At 64.4% G+C, this 12,822-nt stretch overlaps 2 protein-coding genes across 10 annotated transcripts; one reads left to right on the forward strand and one right to left on the reverse strand.

Annotated features, from left to right (window-relative positions):
- The first annotated feature begins 1,326 nt into the window (after nucleotides 1-1,326).
- Nucleotides 1,327-5,721, forward strand: CDC42SE1 (CDC42 small effector 1). 6 transcript variants are annotated; one of them, XM_049805714.1, is made up of 6 exons: nucleotides 1,327-1,470; nucleotides 2,291-2,454; nucleotides 4,250-4,446; nucleotides 4,527-4,637; nucleotides 4,918-4,992; nucleotides 5,129-5,721. In XM_049805714.1, exons 3-5 carry the CDS (start codon nucleotides 4,393-4,395, stop codon nucleotides 4,987-4,989), a joined length of 237 nt encoding a protein of 78 aa, XP_049661671.1. In that variant the 5' UTR covers nucleotides 1,327-1,470; nucleotides 2,291-2,454; nucleotides 4,250-4,392; the 3' UTR covers nucleotides 4,990-4,992; nucleotides 5,129-5,721. The 6 variants fall into 6 exon arrangements, with proteins under 6 accessions (XP_049661671.1, XP_049661672.1, XP_049661670.1 ...); XM_049805715.1 differs by having other exon boundaries at nucleotides 2,291-2,436; XM_049805713.1 differs by lacking the exon at nucleotides 2,291-2,454 and having other exon boundaries at nucleotides 1,361-1,470; nucleotides 4,287-4,446.
- Nucleotides 5,722-6,111: 390 nt separating this feature from the next.
- On the reverse strand, nucleotides 6,112-12,277 carry LOC126040801 (exopolyphosphatase PRUNE1-like). 4 transcript variants are annotated; one of them, XM_049805706.1, is made up of 15 exons: nucleotides 12,178-12,277; nucleotides 10,731-10,835; nucleotides 10,449-10,654; nucleotides 10,034-10,218; nucleotides 9,798-9,956; nucleotides 9,597-9,691; nucleotides 9,354-9,512; nucleotides 7,754-7,839; nucleotides 7,498-7,667; nucleotides 7,283-7,417; nucleotides 7,068-7,170; nucleotides 6,853-6,984; nucleotides 6,690-6,776; nucleotides 6,442-6,540; nucleotides 6,112-6,366 (listed from the first exon to the last, which is right to left on the reverse strand). In XM_049805706.1, exons 1-15 carry the CDS (start codon nucleotides 12,214-12,216, stop codon nucleotides 6,324-6,326), a joined length of 1,803 nt encoding a protein of 600 aa, XP_049661663.1. In that variant the 5' UTR covers nucleotides 12,217-12,277; the 3' UTR covers nucleotides 6,112-6,323. The 4 variants fall into 4 exon arrangements, with proteins under 4 accessions (XP_049661663.1, XP_049661666.1, XP_049661664.1 ...); XM_049805709.1 differs by lacking the exon at nucleotides 10,449-10,654 and having other exon boundaries at nucleotides 12,178-12,273; XM_049805707.1 differs by lacking the exons at nucleotides 6,442-6,540; nucleotides 6,690-6,776.
- Between the last annotated feature and the right edge of the window lie 545 nt (nucleotides 12,278-12,822).

The following is a 12,822-nucleotide window of genomic DNA, read 5'->3' on the forward strand; positions in this document are numbered from 1 at the left end:
CCGAAATCTCTTCACTGCAGCTGCTTTGGACCTGGCAGTTTCAGGAGGGCTGCTCAGACCCAGCAGACACATCATCGGGGTGGGGGGGGTCTAGCGGGGGACAAGGTCCTCTGGCAGCACAAGAAGAAAAAAAAAAAAAAAAAAAAAAAAAAAGGCTCTTCAGCTGAAACGAGGTCTCAAACACTCGGGGTATTATCAGCCAGGGCCGCCCCAACGGCTCAGGACAGGCGCAGGACAGACACCCGACTGAGCGGGGACAGTGCCGCCTTGTTCGGGATTTCTAGAGTGGGAGCGATGGGGATGGTTGGGATTTGGGGGCTGATGTAGGAAGGGACACTCTGGGGCTCACCCAGGGGTGTCCCCTGCCTGGGTCCCTCTGAGCGGGCTGGAGACCCCAGAGGTCCCAGACCAGCTTGGCCAGTTGCTGGAGTTGTGGGATTTTGCCGGTGGCAGTGGTGGTGGCAGGACTATGGCGGGTGGCAGTGGCGGTGGTAGGCCATGGCGGGTGTTAGTGGTGGTGGCAGGACCGCGGCGGGCATTGTGCAAGCGGAAGGGCCCCGAGCTGGAAGTGGTGCAATGCTGCTTGACGCCGGCCAGAGGGTGGTCCGGGGATTTCCACCCTTTCGGGTGCTTTGGTCCCCTGACACATCCATGGAAAAAGTGGGAATAAGACTCGGGAGCAAACGGGAGCATAACTGAGCCCTGGTGGGGACCCCCAGTCTTGCTGGGCACCCCCAGCCCTACCAGAACCCCTGGGACCTCCCCAGTCCTCCCAGAAACCCCAGCCATGCAGGGCCCTCCAACATTGCTGAGCCCCTGGACCCCCCAGCTGGGGACCACCAGCCCTACCAGGACACCCCCCTCTTGCTATGCCCGGGGACCCCCAGTTGTGCCAACCCCCCCCCCCCCCCGGTAGCCCTACCAGGGACTCCCAGCCCTACTGGGACCCCCAGAAACCCCAGAACTGCCAGGGACCCCTAACAAGCCCCCGCCCATTGCTGAGTCCCTGGACCCCTATCCCTGTGAGCCGCATCCCTATCAGGAAGCCCAGCCGTCCTGGGACCCCCCAGCCCTACCGGGACCCCCAGGACCCCCAGCCCTACAGGGACGCCCCCAACCCTACCCAGATTCCCCCCCCCCCCCAGCCCCACCAGGACGCCCCAGCCTTGCCGGGACCCCTCAGCCCTACCGGCACCCCAGGACCCCCACCCCCGCCGGGACCCCGGGGACCTCCGACCTCGCTGGCTCCCCCCCGCCCCCTCCCCCCAGCCCGGCGGTGGCCCCTGCAATGCCGGCGGTGTCCAGGGTGGGAGCTGTGCTCCTGGCCGGGCCGGGCCGCGCCGAGCCGAGCCGGGCGGCTGGGAAGCGCCTCGTCCCGCACCCGCCGGGCCACGCCTGGCCGCTGCGAGCTGGGCACCGGCACCGGTACCGGGACCCCGCACCGGGACCCCGCACCCTGCGCTGGGGCAGGTAATGGAACCGCCACCGGGACCGGGACCGGCCCGAGGGGGTGCGACCCCGGGGAACGGCCCCCGAAAGCGCCGTGGAAAGGCGGGGAGGGTACGGGGGCGGCACCGGGACGGGAGGGGGGCGGCGGGAGGACCCCCCCAACAGACCCCTGGTCGGACGGGGGGAGTCCTGCCGGGACCCCCAACTCTGCCGGCACTCCCGACTCTGCTGGGACCTCCCCAGCCCCACAGGGACCCCCCCAGCCCTACCGGGACCCCCCAGCCCCGCCGGGACACCCCAGCCCCACCAGGACCCCTGGGGTCCCCTGCCCTTCTAGGATCCCCCAGCCTTTCTGGGATGCCCCAGCCTTAGAGTGACCCCCGGGACCACCAGCCCTTCGGGTACCCCCCAGCCCTATCGAGTCTCCCCACCCTTGCCGGCACCCGTTGCCCCCAGGCTGGCAGCCACATCTGTTGCAAAGGGGGTTCTCCCCCCACTTTGCCACCCCATCCCGGCCATTCGGGGCCCACAGCCAGGGGGGTCCCAGGGCTCTCACCCAGCACACTGCCCTCCCTTCCAAGCTTGGGGGGACTCCAGAGAGCACCCCTGGGGTGGGTGTACCCCAGTGCTGGGGGGCCTGGAGTGGTTCCCCCCAAACAGCCTCACTCCTCTCCCCGGTCCCCCGCCGGTGACGCAGAGCCGCCGAGCGGTGGTTTCCCAACAGGGAAGTCATTTTGTGTGTGCCGGCGCGGGCCGGGCCATAAACCACCCTCCCTGGGGCCACCACGGGGCCAGGCCCCCTCCAACCAGGTGGGCTGAGATGGGATACAACTCATTGCAGGGGTGGGCAACCAGTGAGGGGGACGTGTGAGACCCCTACGGGGCAGGGGAACTGGGGCAGCTGCGGCCTGCGGGACCCACCGCCAACAACTGCCTGGAGCCGGGAGATCGGCTGGATCCAGCCCCAGCCGTCACCCTTCGCTGCGCGTGAGGACGTGAGGCCCAGTGGGTGCTGGGGGGTGGTTTTGGGGGGAGGAAGGAGGGGTACAAGCAGGGGGGGTCGTGGCAGCTTGAACCCCTCTGGGTTTACATGGGGATTCGCTGGTAGCTCGTACGAGGCTAAGCCCACTCCCGGGGCTCCCCATGGAGGCTCTTCCAACACTCAGGGGACTGGTTGCAATGTCGAAATTGGGGACTACCCCCCCCAAGGCGTTTCCGCCACGCTGCTGGATCCGGCAGTAAGCCGGGGTGTTATGGCGGAGGCTGACTACAGCAGCCTCATTTCCTAAGGAAATCAGGCTAGAAAAGAAAAGGCAGCCCCCCCCACCCCACTCCACTCTGTCTGTCTGTCTGTCCACAGCCCAGGGGAGAGGCCAAGTTTGGCCGGGGGGGTGCCAGTGCGCGGGTCTGGCATGGGCATGGCCCCGGTTTACGCCACCCTGGACGTGTCACAACCTGCCTGTTCTCAGCAGCTGCGCTGGCCGGGCTGGTGGCTGGGAACTGGGGCCTAGCTGCCAGGGTGAGGGACACTGGGGGCTCGGGGGGGGCTGTCTCGGTTGTGCCTCAAGTCTCCCTGCTGGGACCCAGGCCCAGGCTGGCACTGGGTGGGCGGACTGGGCACAGCTGGGCACCCACTCCCCCTCAGTGCACTGACGCCAAGGGGATGGGCTGCGGGTGCTGTCCAGCCACAGGGTTGTTCCTGGGGGCAGCTGGGTCACCCTGAGGCCAGATCCTGCCTGCTGGCCCTGGCAAGGGGACAGCACCAATGTGATGCAATCCCGTGGGGTCGGAGCATCCCTGGGCACCCAAGGGGGGTTTAGCACCCCATTTTGGGGTGCTGCTGGCCCCAGCACCCAGCAGCCGTGGCCACGGGCCCTGCTCCTCCCCGCCGCAGGCAGGAAGCGCCAGCCGGCTGCTGCAGACTTTGGACCCATCCGGCGTCGCCGGCGCAGGGGCAGAGGAAGGGAGTCTTCCTGTTTGCTGGCGCGGTGGGGTCCGGCACCCGTCTGCTGTGGAGGCTGAGCTCCGGCAAAACTTGGCCTTGCCTTGGTGTCGCCACTAGCTGCCCCCCACCCCAGCGTGGGGACTCTCCGGTGACTGATATAGGGTTGTGCTCAGTCTGCGGCCCTTCATGGGTGGGTGAGTTTTGTGTGCGCTGCTGGGTGCTTTTGCAGCGAAGGAGTTGTCTCTCCTTGGGGCGGGGATGGTTAACCCCCGTTTCCACACCCCCCTTGGCTATCCCAGCCAGGGCCGTGGGGTTTTGGGGTAGAATCCTGCCAGCCAGGCAGAACCCCTGTTTATTTCTCCCCCATCTGCTTTTCAAGCTGGAGCGGAAGAGCTCAGCCTCTGGCCCCTTTTCGGAAAGGCTGGGATATTTATAGCCGCCTGGCTCAGGGAGTTGGGATTTGCTATGGCCGCCTGCGTGCCCCCCCCCCCATCCTGCTGCAGCATCCCTCAGCTGCGTCCTGCACGGGGGCAGGGGCCAGGGCCAGATCCTGCCCTGGCCACGGGGACAACTCTTCCAGGTGGCTGTGCAATGCCCGGGGTCCCTTGGGGTCTCTATGCGATGCCAGGGGCCACCCAGGGGTTTCTGTGCAATGCCCAGGGTCCCTCAGGGTCTTGCTGTGATGCCTGGGGTCCCTCGGGGTCTCTGTGTGATGCCTGCAGTCCCTTGGGGGTCTCTTTGTGATGCCAGGAGTCACCCAGGGGTCTCTGCCTCTGTTTAGTCGATGGGACATGGATTTGGGATCGATTTGGGGAGTCAGGACTGCAGGCATCACCCCTCCCTTCACACCCACAGCCAGCTGCTCCTCTCCACGCCGTGCCTTCCTGACCAGGTCCCCCCACCCATCCCCATGGAGTGACCCTGCGTGGGGGTCTCTGCACCGGCGCGGCTCCCCCCGGCAGCTGGCCCGGCGCGGAGGGAAGCTGGCTGCCGCGAATATGAGCGACTTCTGGCACAAGTTGGGTTGCTGCGTCGTAGAGAAGCCACAGCCCGTGAGTAGCTTCAGCCTGGCCAGTTTGGGGTCCTGGGATCATGGGCTTACCAGGGGCTGATGACCTTCATCTGCTTACAGAAGAAGAGGAGGAGACGGATCGACCGCTCCATGATCGGCGAGCCCATGAACTTCATCCACCTGACACACATCGGCTCTGGTGACATGGCCGCAGGAGAAGGCCTGCCCATGGTACCCTACCCATGTGAACAGTTGGGGTGGTGGGTCTCACGGTTGGGTGGCAGGTGTCACTGTTGGGGTGCTGGGTCTCACAGTTGGGTGATCGGTTTTGCTTTTGGGGTGTTGGGTGTTACTGTTGGGGTGGTGGAGTCTTGTGGTTGGGTGGTGGGTCTCAGGGTTGGGTGATGGGTGTCAGGGTTGGGTGAAGCGCCCTTATATTTGGGGGACAGGTCTTACACTTGGGTGATGGGTCTCACAATGGTGATGACACATCTCTGCACCCTTCCCACAGACCGGTGCCGTCCAGGAGATGAGGTCCAAGGGCGGACGGGAGCGACAGTGGAGCAACTCCCGGGTCTTGTAGTGTGTGAGTACACGGCCGTGTGAGCGGCTGTGGCAGCCCTGAGCACTCGCTGTCCTCCTCTGAGGCACCACCACTAATTAACGCACCAAACAAGCCACCACTTGTGTGGTTCTGTAACCCGGCCTCTTGGACTTTGCAGATTCCTGGCTTTTTCAGCCCAAACTTGAACTGCCTGATCCCCCAACTGGAGGAGAAGACGACCTCGAGTGCTTGAACCCCGTGGTAATTTATGCAGAGTGATCCTCGCCTGGCTCCCAGTGGCTTTTGGTTGTCATCCCCCTGGCAAATCCCTCCTTCCCAGAGGCATCGGGTCGGTGACGTGGGGAGGGAGCGGGGACAGCAGCCCCCACCTCATGCCCGACTGGCATTTCAGCCGAAAGGACGCAGCCACCCTCCCGAAGCGTGCCAGGAGCTGCCGGGCGCAGCCCAGATGTGCCAAATCCTCCCAGTTTTCCCTTTTTCCATGCCGGTGTCTCACAGGGGCCCCTCTCGGCACCAGGCCACAGGGCCTCGGTTTCCCCGTGGGATCATGGTGAGGCCGGTCCTGGTGAGGAGGCTGATTTGGTGCCCTCCCAGACACGTGTAGAAGAGCAAAACCAGGATTAAACCCCAGCGCTTCAGCGGCAGCAGCTCAGCGCCGACACCACCAATGAGCCCGCGGTGTCTCCAGCCGGCATTTCCACCACCAGCAAACTGCCACCTTCCTTCTTTTTTAGGATTTTTTTTTTTTTTTCTCCAGAGCTCAAAAAAACAACTACACAGCCTCTGCCACCTCAGAGGCAGGACCACGGTGGGGTTACCTCTGCCCAGGATTGCCACTGGGGTTTCACCGGCACTGGCCGAGGCAGGACGGGGCCTGACCCAAGGAGGGACTCAGGCTCCCGAATTCGGGCGCGGGTGTATATAGTTTAAATAGCGCCGGGATTAAATATTAAATAGCACGTGCCGGGCATCGCAACCAGGTGGCAGAGGCTTTCCCCTTCACCATGCTCCACGCCACATGGGATGCTCCTGCACGGAGCTGGGCTCTTCCAGCCCCACAGCACGCTCAGCATTGGTAAGCAAGTGCCAATGCTTGATTAGGTTTTCCCTCCTCTGGGAAAAACAACCCTTGAAATAAAACCCTTGTGCTGGCCCAAGGAGCGCGTCCACAAGCTACCCGGGGCTCCTCGCCTCCCTCCTTTGCTACTAGGGCTGCCAAATTTGCCTGGAAAAGCCGAGACGCCCCACACATGCTTGGCACTGTGCTCCCATCCACATCCTTTATTCACACATGGGTGCTTGGGGACTGCTTTGGGCATGCCGAGACCCCCTGGTGCCACTGTTTGTCCCTGTCACCGCATCACATCCCAGCTGCCATCCCAGCTTGGTTCCAGCCTATGGGGAGAGAAAAGCATCCGTGGCCGGCACCGCATGAACCCCCCAGCCCCCAGCCCTGCAGAGGGGACTCACCGCCGGACGGGCTCGGGGACATGTGTGGGCTCCAAGGGTACAAGCTGGGAGAGCTCCCGAAGGCTGGCAGCGAACCGGACCTTGCCACTGAAGGTGGGGCTGGGCGAGATGGGGGGACCGAGGTCCCCGCAGCTCATTACACCCTTGTGTGATGGGGCCGGTTCACCAGGAGCTGGCATGGGAAGCCCCAGGGAGGAGGTGAACTTCCCTGTGTGAGGCCTTGCATGCGCGGGTGCGAGCAACCCTACCTGAGAAAGGGCTGAGAGAGCGTCACAAGCGCCTTGATGTACCAGGTGGGGTGGACAATGATCACAGCCTGGAGGCTCTTCCGGAGCCTGGGAAGGACCGGGATGCTCCAGGGCTCACTGTGATCCCGGCACGCTTACTGCCACCCCTGCCCGGCATACTCACTGCCAATCCATAGCCTGGTAGCACCGTTTCATCCAGCCAAAGGAAGGGATCTGTCCCCGTGCTGCCGCCCCACTCAGGCACACCAGGACGTAGCGGTCGGCCACCATCCTCTCCAGGGTGCGCACAATGTACCTGGAGGGACAGCCCGGCCTGTCAGCTTGGGGAAACTGAAGCATGGGGCATGTGGAAGGTTCCCAGCCCGCTCGGGACCCCACCTGAGCAGGTTCTCCATCACGTAGCCGTACTGGGGGATGCTGTTGTCTGGGAGGTGGCAGGCAGCGAAAAGCAGGATGTCACCGAAGCCCTCACCGTGGTACCCTGGCCAGAGCGGAGGGTGGAACAGCCAGCACCTATTGTCCCCTTCCAAAAACCCAGCTGGCTCAGGGAGGAGATCCAGGAGTCCCAACCCAGGCACCCAGCCCCGCATTACCCCCATGGGAGAGGACCCCGCTGTAGGGCTCCACTGCGCTCAGATCCACACTCTCCTCTGGCTGCTTGTCCTCCGTGTCTGGCACCCGCTGGCTGCCAGCCCCCTTGGCAAAGCTCCAGGTGTGCAGCAGCTCCTCTGCGGGCAGCCGGTTAGCATGGCACCAAGCGGGAGGAACCCGGGGGGTCCCCTGTGCCCCCACCCCAGCCGGGTCTCACCCTCCCACTCGAAGCCGTCGCTGCCCGAGGGTGTCTCCAGCGCATCCAGGTCGATGTCGATGCTGGCATCCGGTGAGCGCTCAGTGTTCTCGGTCCACTCCAGCGCCGGCAGCCGCCTCCGCATGTGCCGCGGGGCACCGCTGGCCCCCGGGCACCCCTCTGGCAGGGGCCTGGCAGGGACAGAGCAGGGGGGTCAGCGGTACCTGGTGGGGGGTGGGGAGCAGGTTTCGGGGTGCCACTCCCATCACCCCCTTACCCAGGGAAGTCCTCGTCCTGCCACTCCTCACTGAGGTCCAGGCTGTCCCCAGTGGCCATCACCACGGCCATCCTTGTCCCTGTCACCTGCAGAGACACGCCAGCCCGAGCTCAGGGACCAGCTCCCCTGGGGCTCTCGCATCTCCCAGCAGCTCCACACCAAACTGCCCCCATTTCCCCTTTCCCCCCCCATTTCCAAACTGAAAGCTAATGCGAACGGGTGCACCCAGCTGCAGGGAGACAGCACAGATGCTCCCCGGGGACCCCCAATCGCAGTCCTGCTCAACCCTCTATGAGACTTAAGAGACTCCCGGCACTGCACCAGGGCTGCTTACCTTTCCGGGGAGCCTCTCACTCTGTGGCTGCCCACCAGTGAAGGGCTCCGGTGATGGCACTGGTGGCTCATCCAAACTGGTTTGGCCGCATTCACAGCCGGCAGAGGCCAGGGCTCATTGTGGCACAACCGGTTTCCTCCCGGCTGGGCTGGATTTGGAGGTTCGGTCACACTGAGCCCACCCCACCCCCTTCATGCTACGGAGCCCCAAAATACTCCTCTGACTCGGGGGGGTATTGGCAGGGGGGGTTGCACCCCCGGAAAAGAGGGGGTTCGACCCCCAGAATGCCTGCAGGGAGGGCGAGGTCCATGCTCGGCACCCCAAGGGTGAGCAGGGCATCGCAGGACCCATCCCGGAAGAAGAGTCGAGAGCCAAAAGTGGAAGAAAAGAGGAAAATTTAATCCTTGGAACACATGGGTGTCAGTCCCGGGCTGGCTGCGCATCCAGACCCACCATCCGGGGCCCCATGCAGCCCCCTCCAAGGTAGGAAGAACGGCAAGAACTTGTTAACACCCCCAGGGCCTTCGTTAAGTGGGTGTGATGAGTCCTGCTCCAGCCCCGCTAGCCGAGGGGTCCCAAAAAACACACCCTGGGGGACCAAACCCCAGCGGAGCCGTTGTGGTGGTGGGAGCCCATCGGGGGGGGGCAGGGGGGGGGGGGGCAAATTGCAACGAGGACCCATCTCCAGCAGGGAGCCAAGCTCTAATAAAGGCAGCTGCCACCCCACCATGCCTGGGCACCCTGCCGGTACCTGCCGAGGAACCCTACCTCCTCGTACAGCCCCCAAAAGCCACTGGGTGCCTGTTCTCATTTCGGGGAGCTGGGGGGCTGCCCAGCAGCAATGCGGCTGACCCGCTCCAGGACATCCTGAGGGCAGAGGGGGGGCACGGCCTGTGCCAGTGGACATTCCTCCACCAGGCTGTTCATGGGGGTGGGCGGCAGGACCACCTCCTCCTCTGGCCCCCCGGCAGCTCCCGGCCCCGCCAGAGCTGCCCGCAGGATGGGCAGGACCTTCTTCCGCGATGCCAAAGTGTTGCCCTGGGCATAGGCACCCACACAGGACCAGGGACTCGGGAGGGGCTGGAGGTGCAGGGACGGCGTCGTCGCCTCTTCCAGCGCCCGGCACACCTGTGAGGTACGGAGTGTGGCTGCTGGAACCCCCCAGCACCCCCAAAATCTGGGGCTTTTGGGGCAAACCACAGCTGAAAACTGCCTGGCTCCTACCCCAGACCCCTGTGCCATGGGGTGCCCAGTCCCCCCACTCACCGTGCTGCGGAGGGTCTCACACCGGCTGTAGACTGCGAGCTGCCGGGAGGGCTCATTGCGCTCATTAAAAGAGATCGTCATGGCCACCAACCCTGTGTAGCCCCGAGCTTGGCAGAAAGCATCTAGGTCCTGCAGCAAGTTGGGCCGGCACAGGAAGGTCTGGATGGGGAGAGATGCTGGCATCACCCCAGTGTCCCCATTGTGTCAACCCCTGCCTCAGTTTCCTCCTCTGCTGAGCCTCACCTCCAAGTCCACGTAGATGGCGCTGACGGCGAGGACCAGCTCATCACTGGAGAGGACTTTGAGGTCCTTCCGTAGCATCTGCTCTGTCGTCAGCCCTGGGAGAGGAGAGGGGCCAAGTGTGAGCCCCAGGGACGCATCCTTGTACCCAAGGAGAGAGGTCTGTCCCAGGACCCACTCCCAGCCAGACCCTGGTGCGCAGACCTGAGACGTCAAATTTGGCTGCTTGCAGGGCTTCAAAGATGGCATTACGGGCCAGCAGCTCGGGGAACCTTGCCTCGAGCAGGGAGACACATGCCACGTCCCTGGGCGTCACCTTGCCAGCAGCCGGGCTCAGGTTCACGCAGTCCAGCAAGATGGTGCCTGGGGGGAACAACCAGGGGCCATCAGTTGTCACCATCCCTGTCAGATGGGGCTCAGCGAGGGCCACCCGTCCTCACCATGCAGCAGCGCGGCCGTGGTTCTGTCCAGGATGCCTGGGGGACCTTGGGCGATCCGCTCCGTCACCAGTGTGGCACAGGAGCCCACCAGCTCTGCTGTCACCTGGCAGCTGGGAGCTCTGTCCCGTTCCAATGGCCGGTGATCAAGGACCTCCACCACAGCCTCTTCCAGGGCTGTGTCGGCGCTGGCGGGCGAGATGGGGAGGGTGAGACCCCCTGCACAGCCCTGGGGTGCAGCTACAATGCGTCACCCCCAGCAGAGCCTGGAAACCCCCTTTGTTCCTCTCCTCCTACCCTAAAAACACCCCGGAAAGGGAAAGGTTTTATCCACCCTGGGCCAAAATCAAGTGAGGAAAAAGCGAGACTTCTGGTGGGTGGCCCTGGTTCTCCCCACGTCCCCCCACCCCTGGCTCACCCGGGCAGGATGTGGTGATCGACCAGGGTCAGGGAGAGCAGCCCAGCGTGGTGTAGCCCCCCCAGGTCAATCTCATCCCGAAAGATGAGGGAGGTGGCGGGGATGCCCTGCTCCTGCAGCAGGAATGTCGTCTCCGTCCGGAGGGCAAAGTCAGCACGAGGGATGTTCAGGACCGGGATGAAGGCAGCTTTGGGAGCCGGGGAGGTCTGCGGCAGGGGGGTGACAACCGGTGAGGCAGCCCCCAAGCCACCATTTGTCCCCAAGCCAGCGGGTGAGCCTCACCTTTGCCAGGAAATAAGCCAGAGCCAGGGCCGAGACGGTGGAGTCCAGGTCACAGGCCTCATTGCCCATCACCACGTGGATCTCCTGGTGACTCTGGATGTGCTCCTGCCAGGGCAGGAGGCATCAGGCACAGCAGTGATGCGTCCCCATCCTTCAAACACCCCCAGGCCAGTCCCTTCCCCTTTGCTGCCCTCAAGGGGACATGCCAATGTCCCTGGAGCCACTTGTTATGGATGTCACCCACAGATGCCACCCGCTGGCACTCATCTCCCAGCCGCCACTGGCAGTAAACTGCCTCCTGGCATCTCTGAGGCACCAACTGGCCCAGCGCTCTTGGGACGAGACCTGGCCGGGATCCATTTCTGGCACAAAAGCCTTACATTTTTGGGACACATGCGCAAAACCGGGCGCATCAGGGCCCTGGGAAAACTTGGCCCCAAGCGACTGTGGCAGCAGGGACAAGGAACCTCCTGCCCTGGGGGACACCATCACGGCCCTGGGACCCTTCAGTATTTTAATCCCAGTCCAAAGTGGTTTTTCCAGAGATGGTGAGTTTGGGGCTGGCTGTCCCCCAAAACATGACGTTTCACCCCTTTTTTTCTTGCCTGCAGCAGCAAGAAAAAAATGTCACCCACGTCACCCCACAAACTCCCATCCCCAGCTGCTGGCACCCATCCCGTCCCGCTCCAGGGAGCCGCCCTGTCTCCAGGCCCTTTTTTGGTGTCAATTATTTCATGCCATAACCCAGATTTGCTCATTTATTCAGTATAAGCCAAGGAAGTAAACAACTGAGAGCCGCCTACGGCGTAACCGCCAGTTGGGGGACCTGCACCCGTGTGCTGCAAGACAAGGAACGAGGCTGCAGGGGTGGGGTGGGGGGCTGCTGGGGACCCCCCAGCCGTAGAAATGGCTTGGGGTGTCCCCGGTGCCAGCTATGCCACCCCGGTCTGGGCTGTCATGGGGCCGAGGGGCAGCACAGGACCAGGGGAGATGGGTGCACCCCACTCAGGGGCCTTGGTCCTCTGTACACCCCACTCCCCCCTGCACCCTGCTCCCCCCCACTCCGCACCCCAGTCCCCGAGCACCCTGCTTCCCTGAGCACTCACTCTCCCTGCTCCCTCGGGCACGCAGTCCCCATGCACCCTGCTTCCCCCCCTGCACCCCGCTTTCCTGGGCCCCCTGCTCCCCCCTGCACCCCCAGTCCCCGGGCACCCCACTTCCCCCTGCATCCCATTTCCCCCTGCACCCTGAGCACCCAAGTCCCCATGCTCCCCAAGCCCCTGGGCACCCCGCTCCCCCCTGCACCCTCCTTTCCTGGGCACCCAGTCCCCATGCACTTCGTTCCCCTGGGCACCCCACTCCCCTCAGCACCCAGTCGTCGTCCTCCCCCCCCCCCCCCCCCCCCAGCACCCGGTCTCTCTCCCGCACTCCCTCCCACCCCCGCTACCTGCAAAACCGCCCGGTTCCCCTCCAGGAACCGCTCCATAACGGCGGCGATCCGGGCCCAAACCCGCCCGTTCCCGCCCGGCCCAGTACGGCCCAGTACAACCCCACCACCGCCCCCCACCCCGCCCCTCCTTCAGGCCTTGGGGGCGTGGCCTCCCGCGCGGGCTGCCGGGAAGGGGGCGGAGGCTGAGGGGGGCGGTTGGTGCCAGTGGGGGTGACACCCCCAAGCCCTCCTGGCCCCCCCTTGGCACCCCATAACCCCCCCGGTACCTCACCCCCCCCCCCGACACCCCCAAACCCTCCCTAGCACCCACAGCCCCCCCTGACACCCTAACCTCCCCTGACACCCCAAACCTCCCTGACCCTCCCACCACCCAGGCCGGGTCTGGCTCCCCCCATTTGAGCTGTGACCCCCCCCCCCAAAAAAAAAAATTATTACACCTCAGGATGGCATCACCCCATCCCAACCGGTGACCGGCAGAGTCGCCGTGGCTGTCGTGGGTGCCATAGGCCCGTCAGTGGGTGAAATCGGGGGATTGAGGGGGGCACCCATTGCCCCCAACACCCCTCCTCCTGCCCAGCACTAGGCCTCAAAACGGGAAAGAAACCAGAAAATCGGTGGTTTTCGGTGCCGCTGTCGGCCAGG

Source organism: Accipiter gentilis, chromosome 7, assembly GCF_929443795.1.
Source record: "Accipiter gentilis chromosome 7, bAccGen1.1, whole genome shotgun sequence".
In the NCBI taxonomy this organism is placed as follows: domain Eukaryota; kingdom Metazoa; phylum Chordata; class Aves; order Accipitriformes; family Accipitridae; genus Astur; species Astur gentilis.

Coding starts and splice junctions, on each gene's coding strand:
- LOC126040801 (XM_049805706.1), bottom strand. CDS start 12,216: ATGGAGCGGTTCCTGGAGGGGAACCGGGCGGTTTTGCAG. Junction 10,655..10,730: donor TGGCTTATTTCCTGGCAAAG/GTGAGGCTCACC, acceptor CCCCTGCCGCAG/ACCTCCCCGGCTCCCAAAGC. Junction 9,957..10,033: donor CACGGCCGCGCTGCTGCATG/GTGAGGACGGGT, acceptor TGTTCCCCCCAG/GCACCATCTTGCTGGACTGC.
- CDC42SE1 (XM_049805714.1), top strand. CDS start 4,393: ATGAGCGACTTCTGGCACAAGTTGGGTTGCTGCGTCGTAGAGAAGCCA. Junction 4,447..4,526: donor TCGTAGAGAAGCCACAGCCC/GTGAGTAGCTTC, acceptor ATCTGCTTACAG/AAGAAGAGGAGGAGACGGAT. Junction 4,638..4,917: donor CAGGAGAAGGCCTGCCCATG/GTACCCTACCCA, acceptor CCCTTCCCACAG/ACCGGTGCCGTCCAGGAGAT.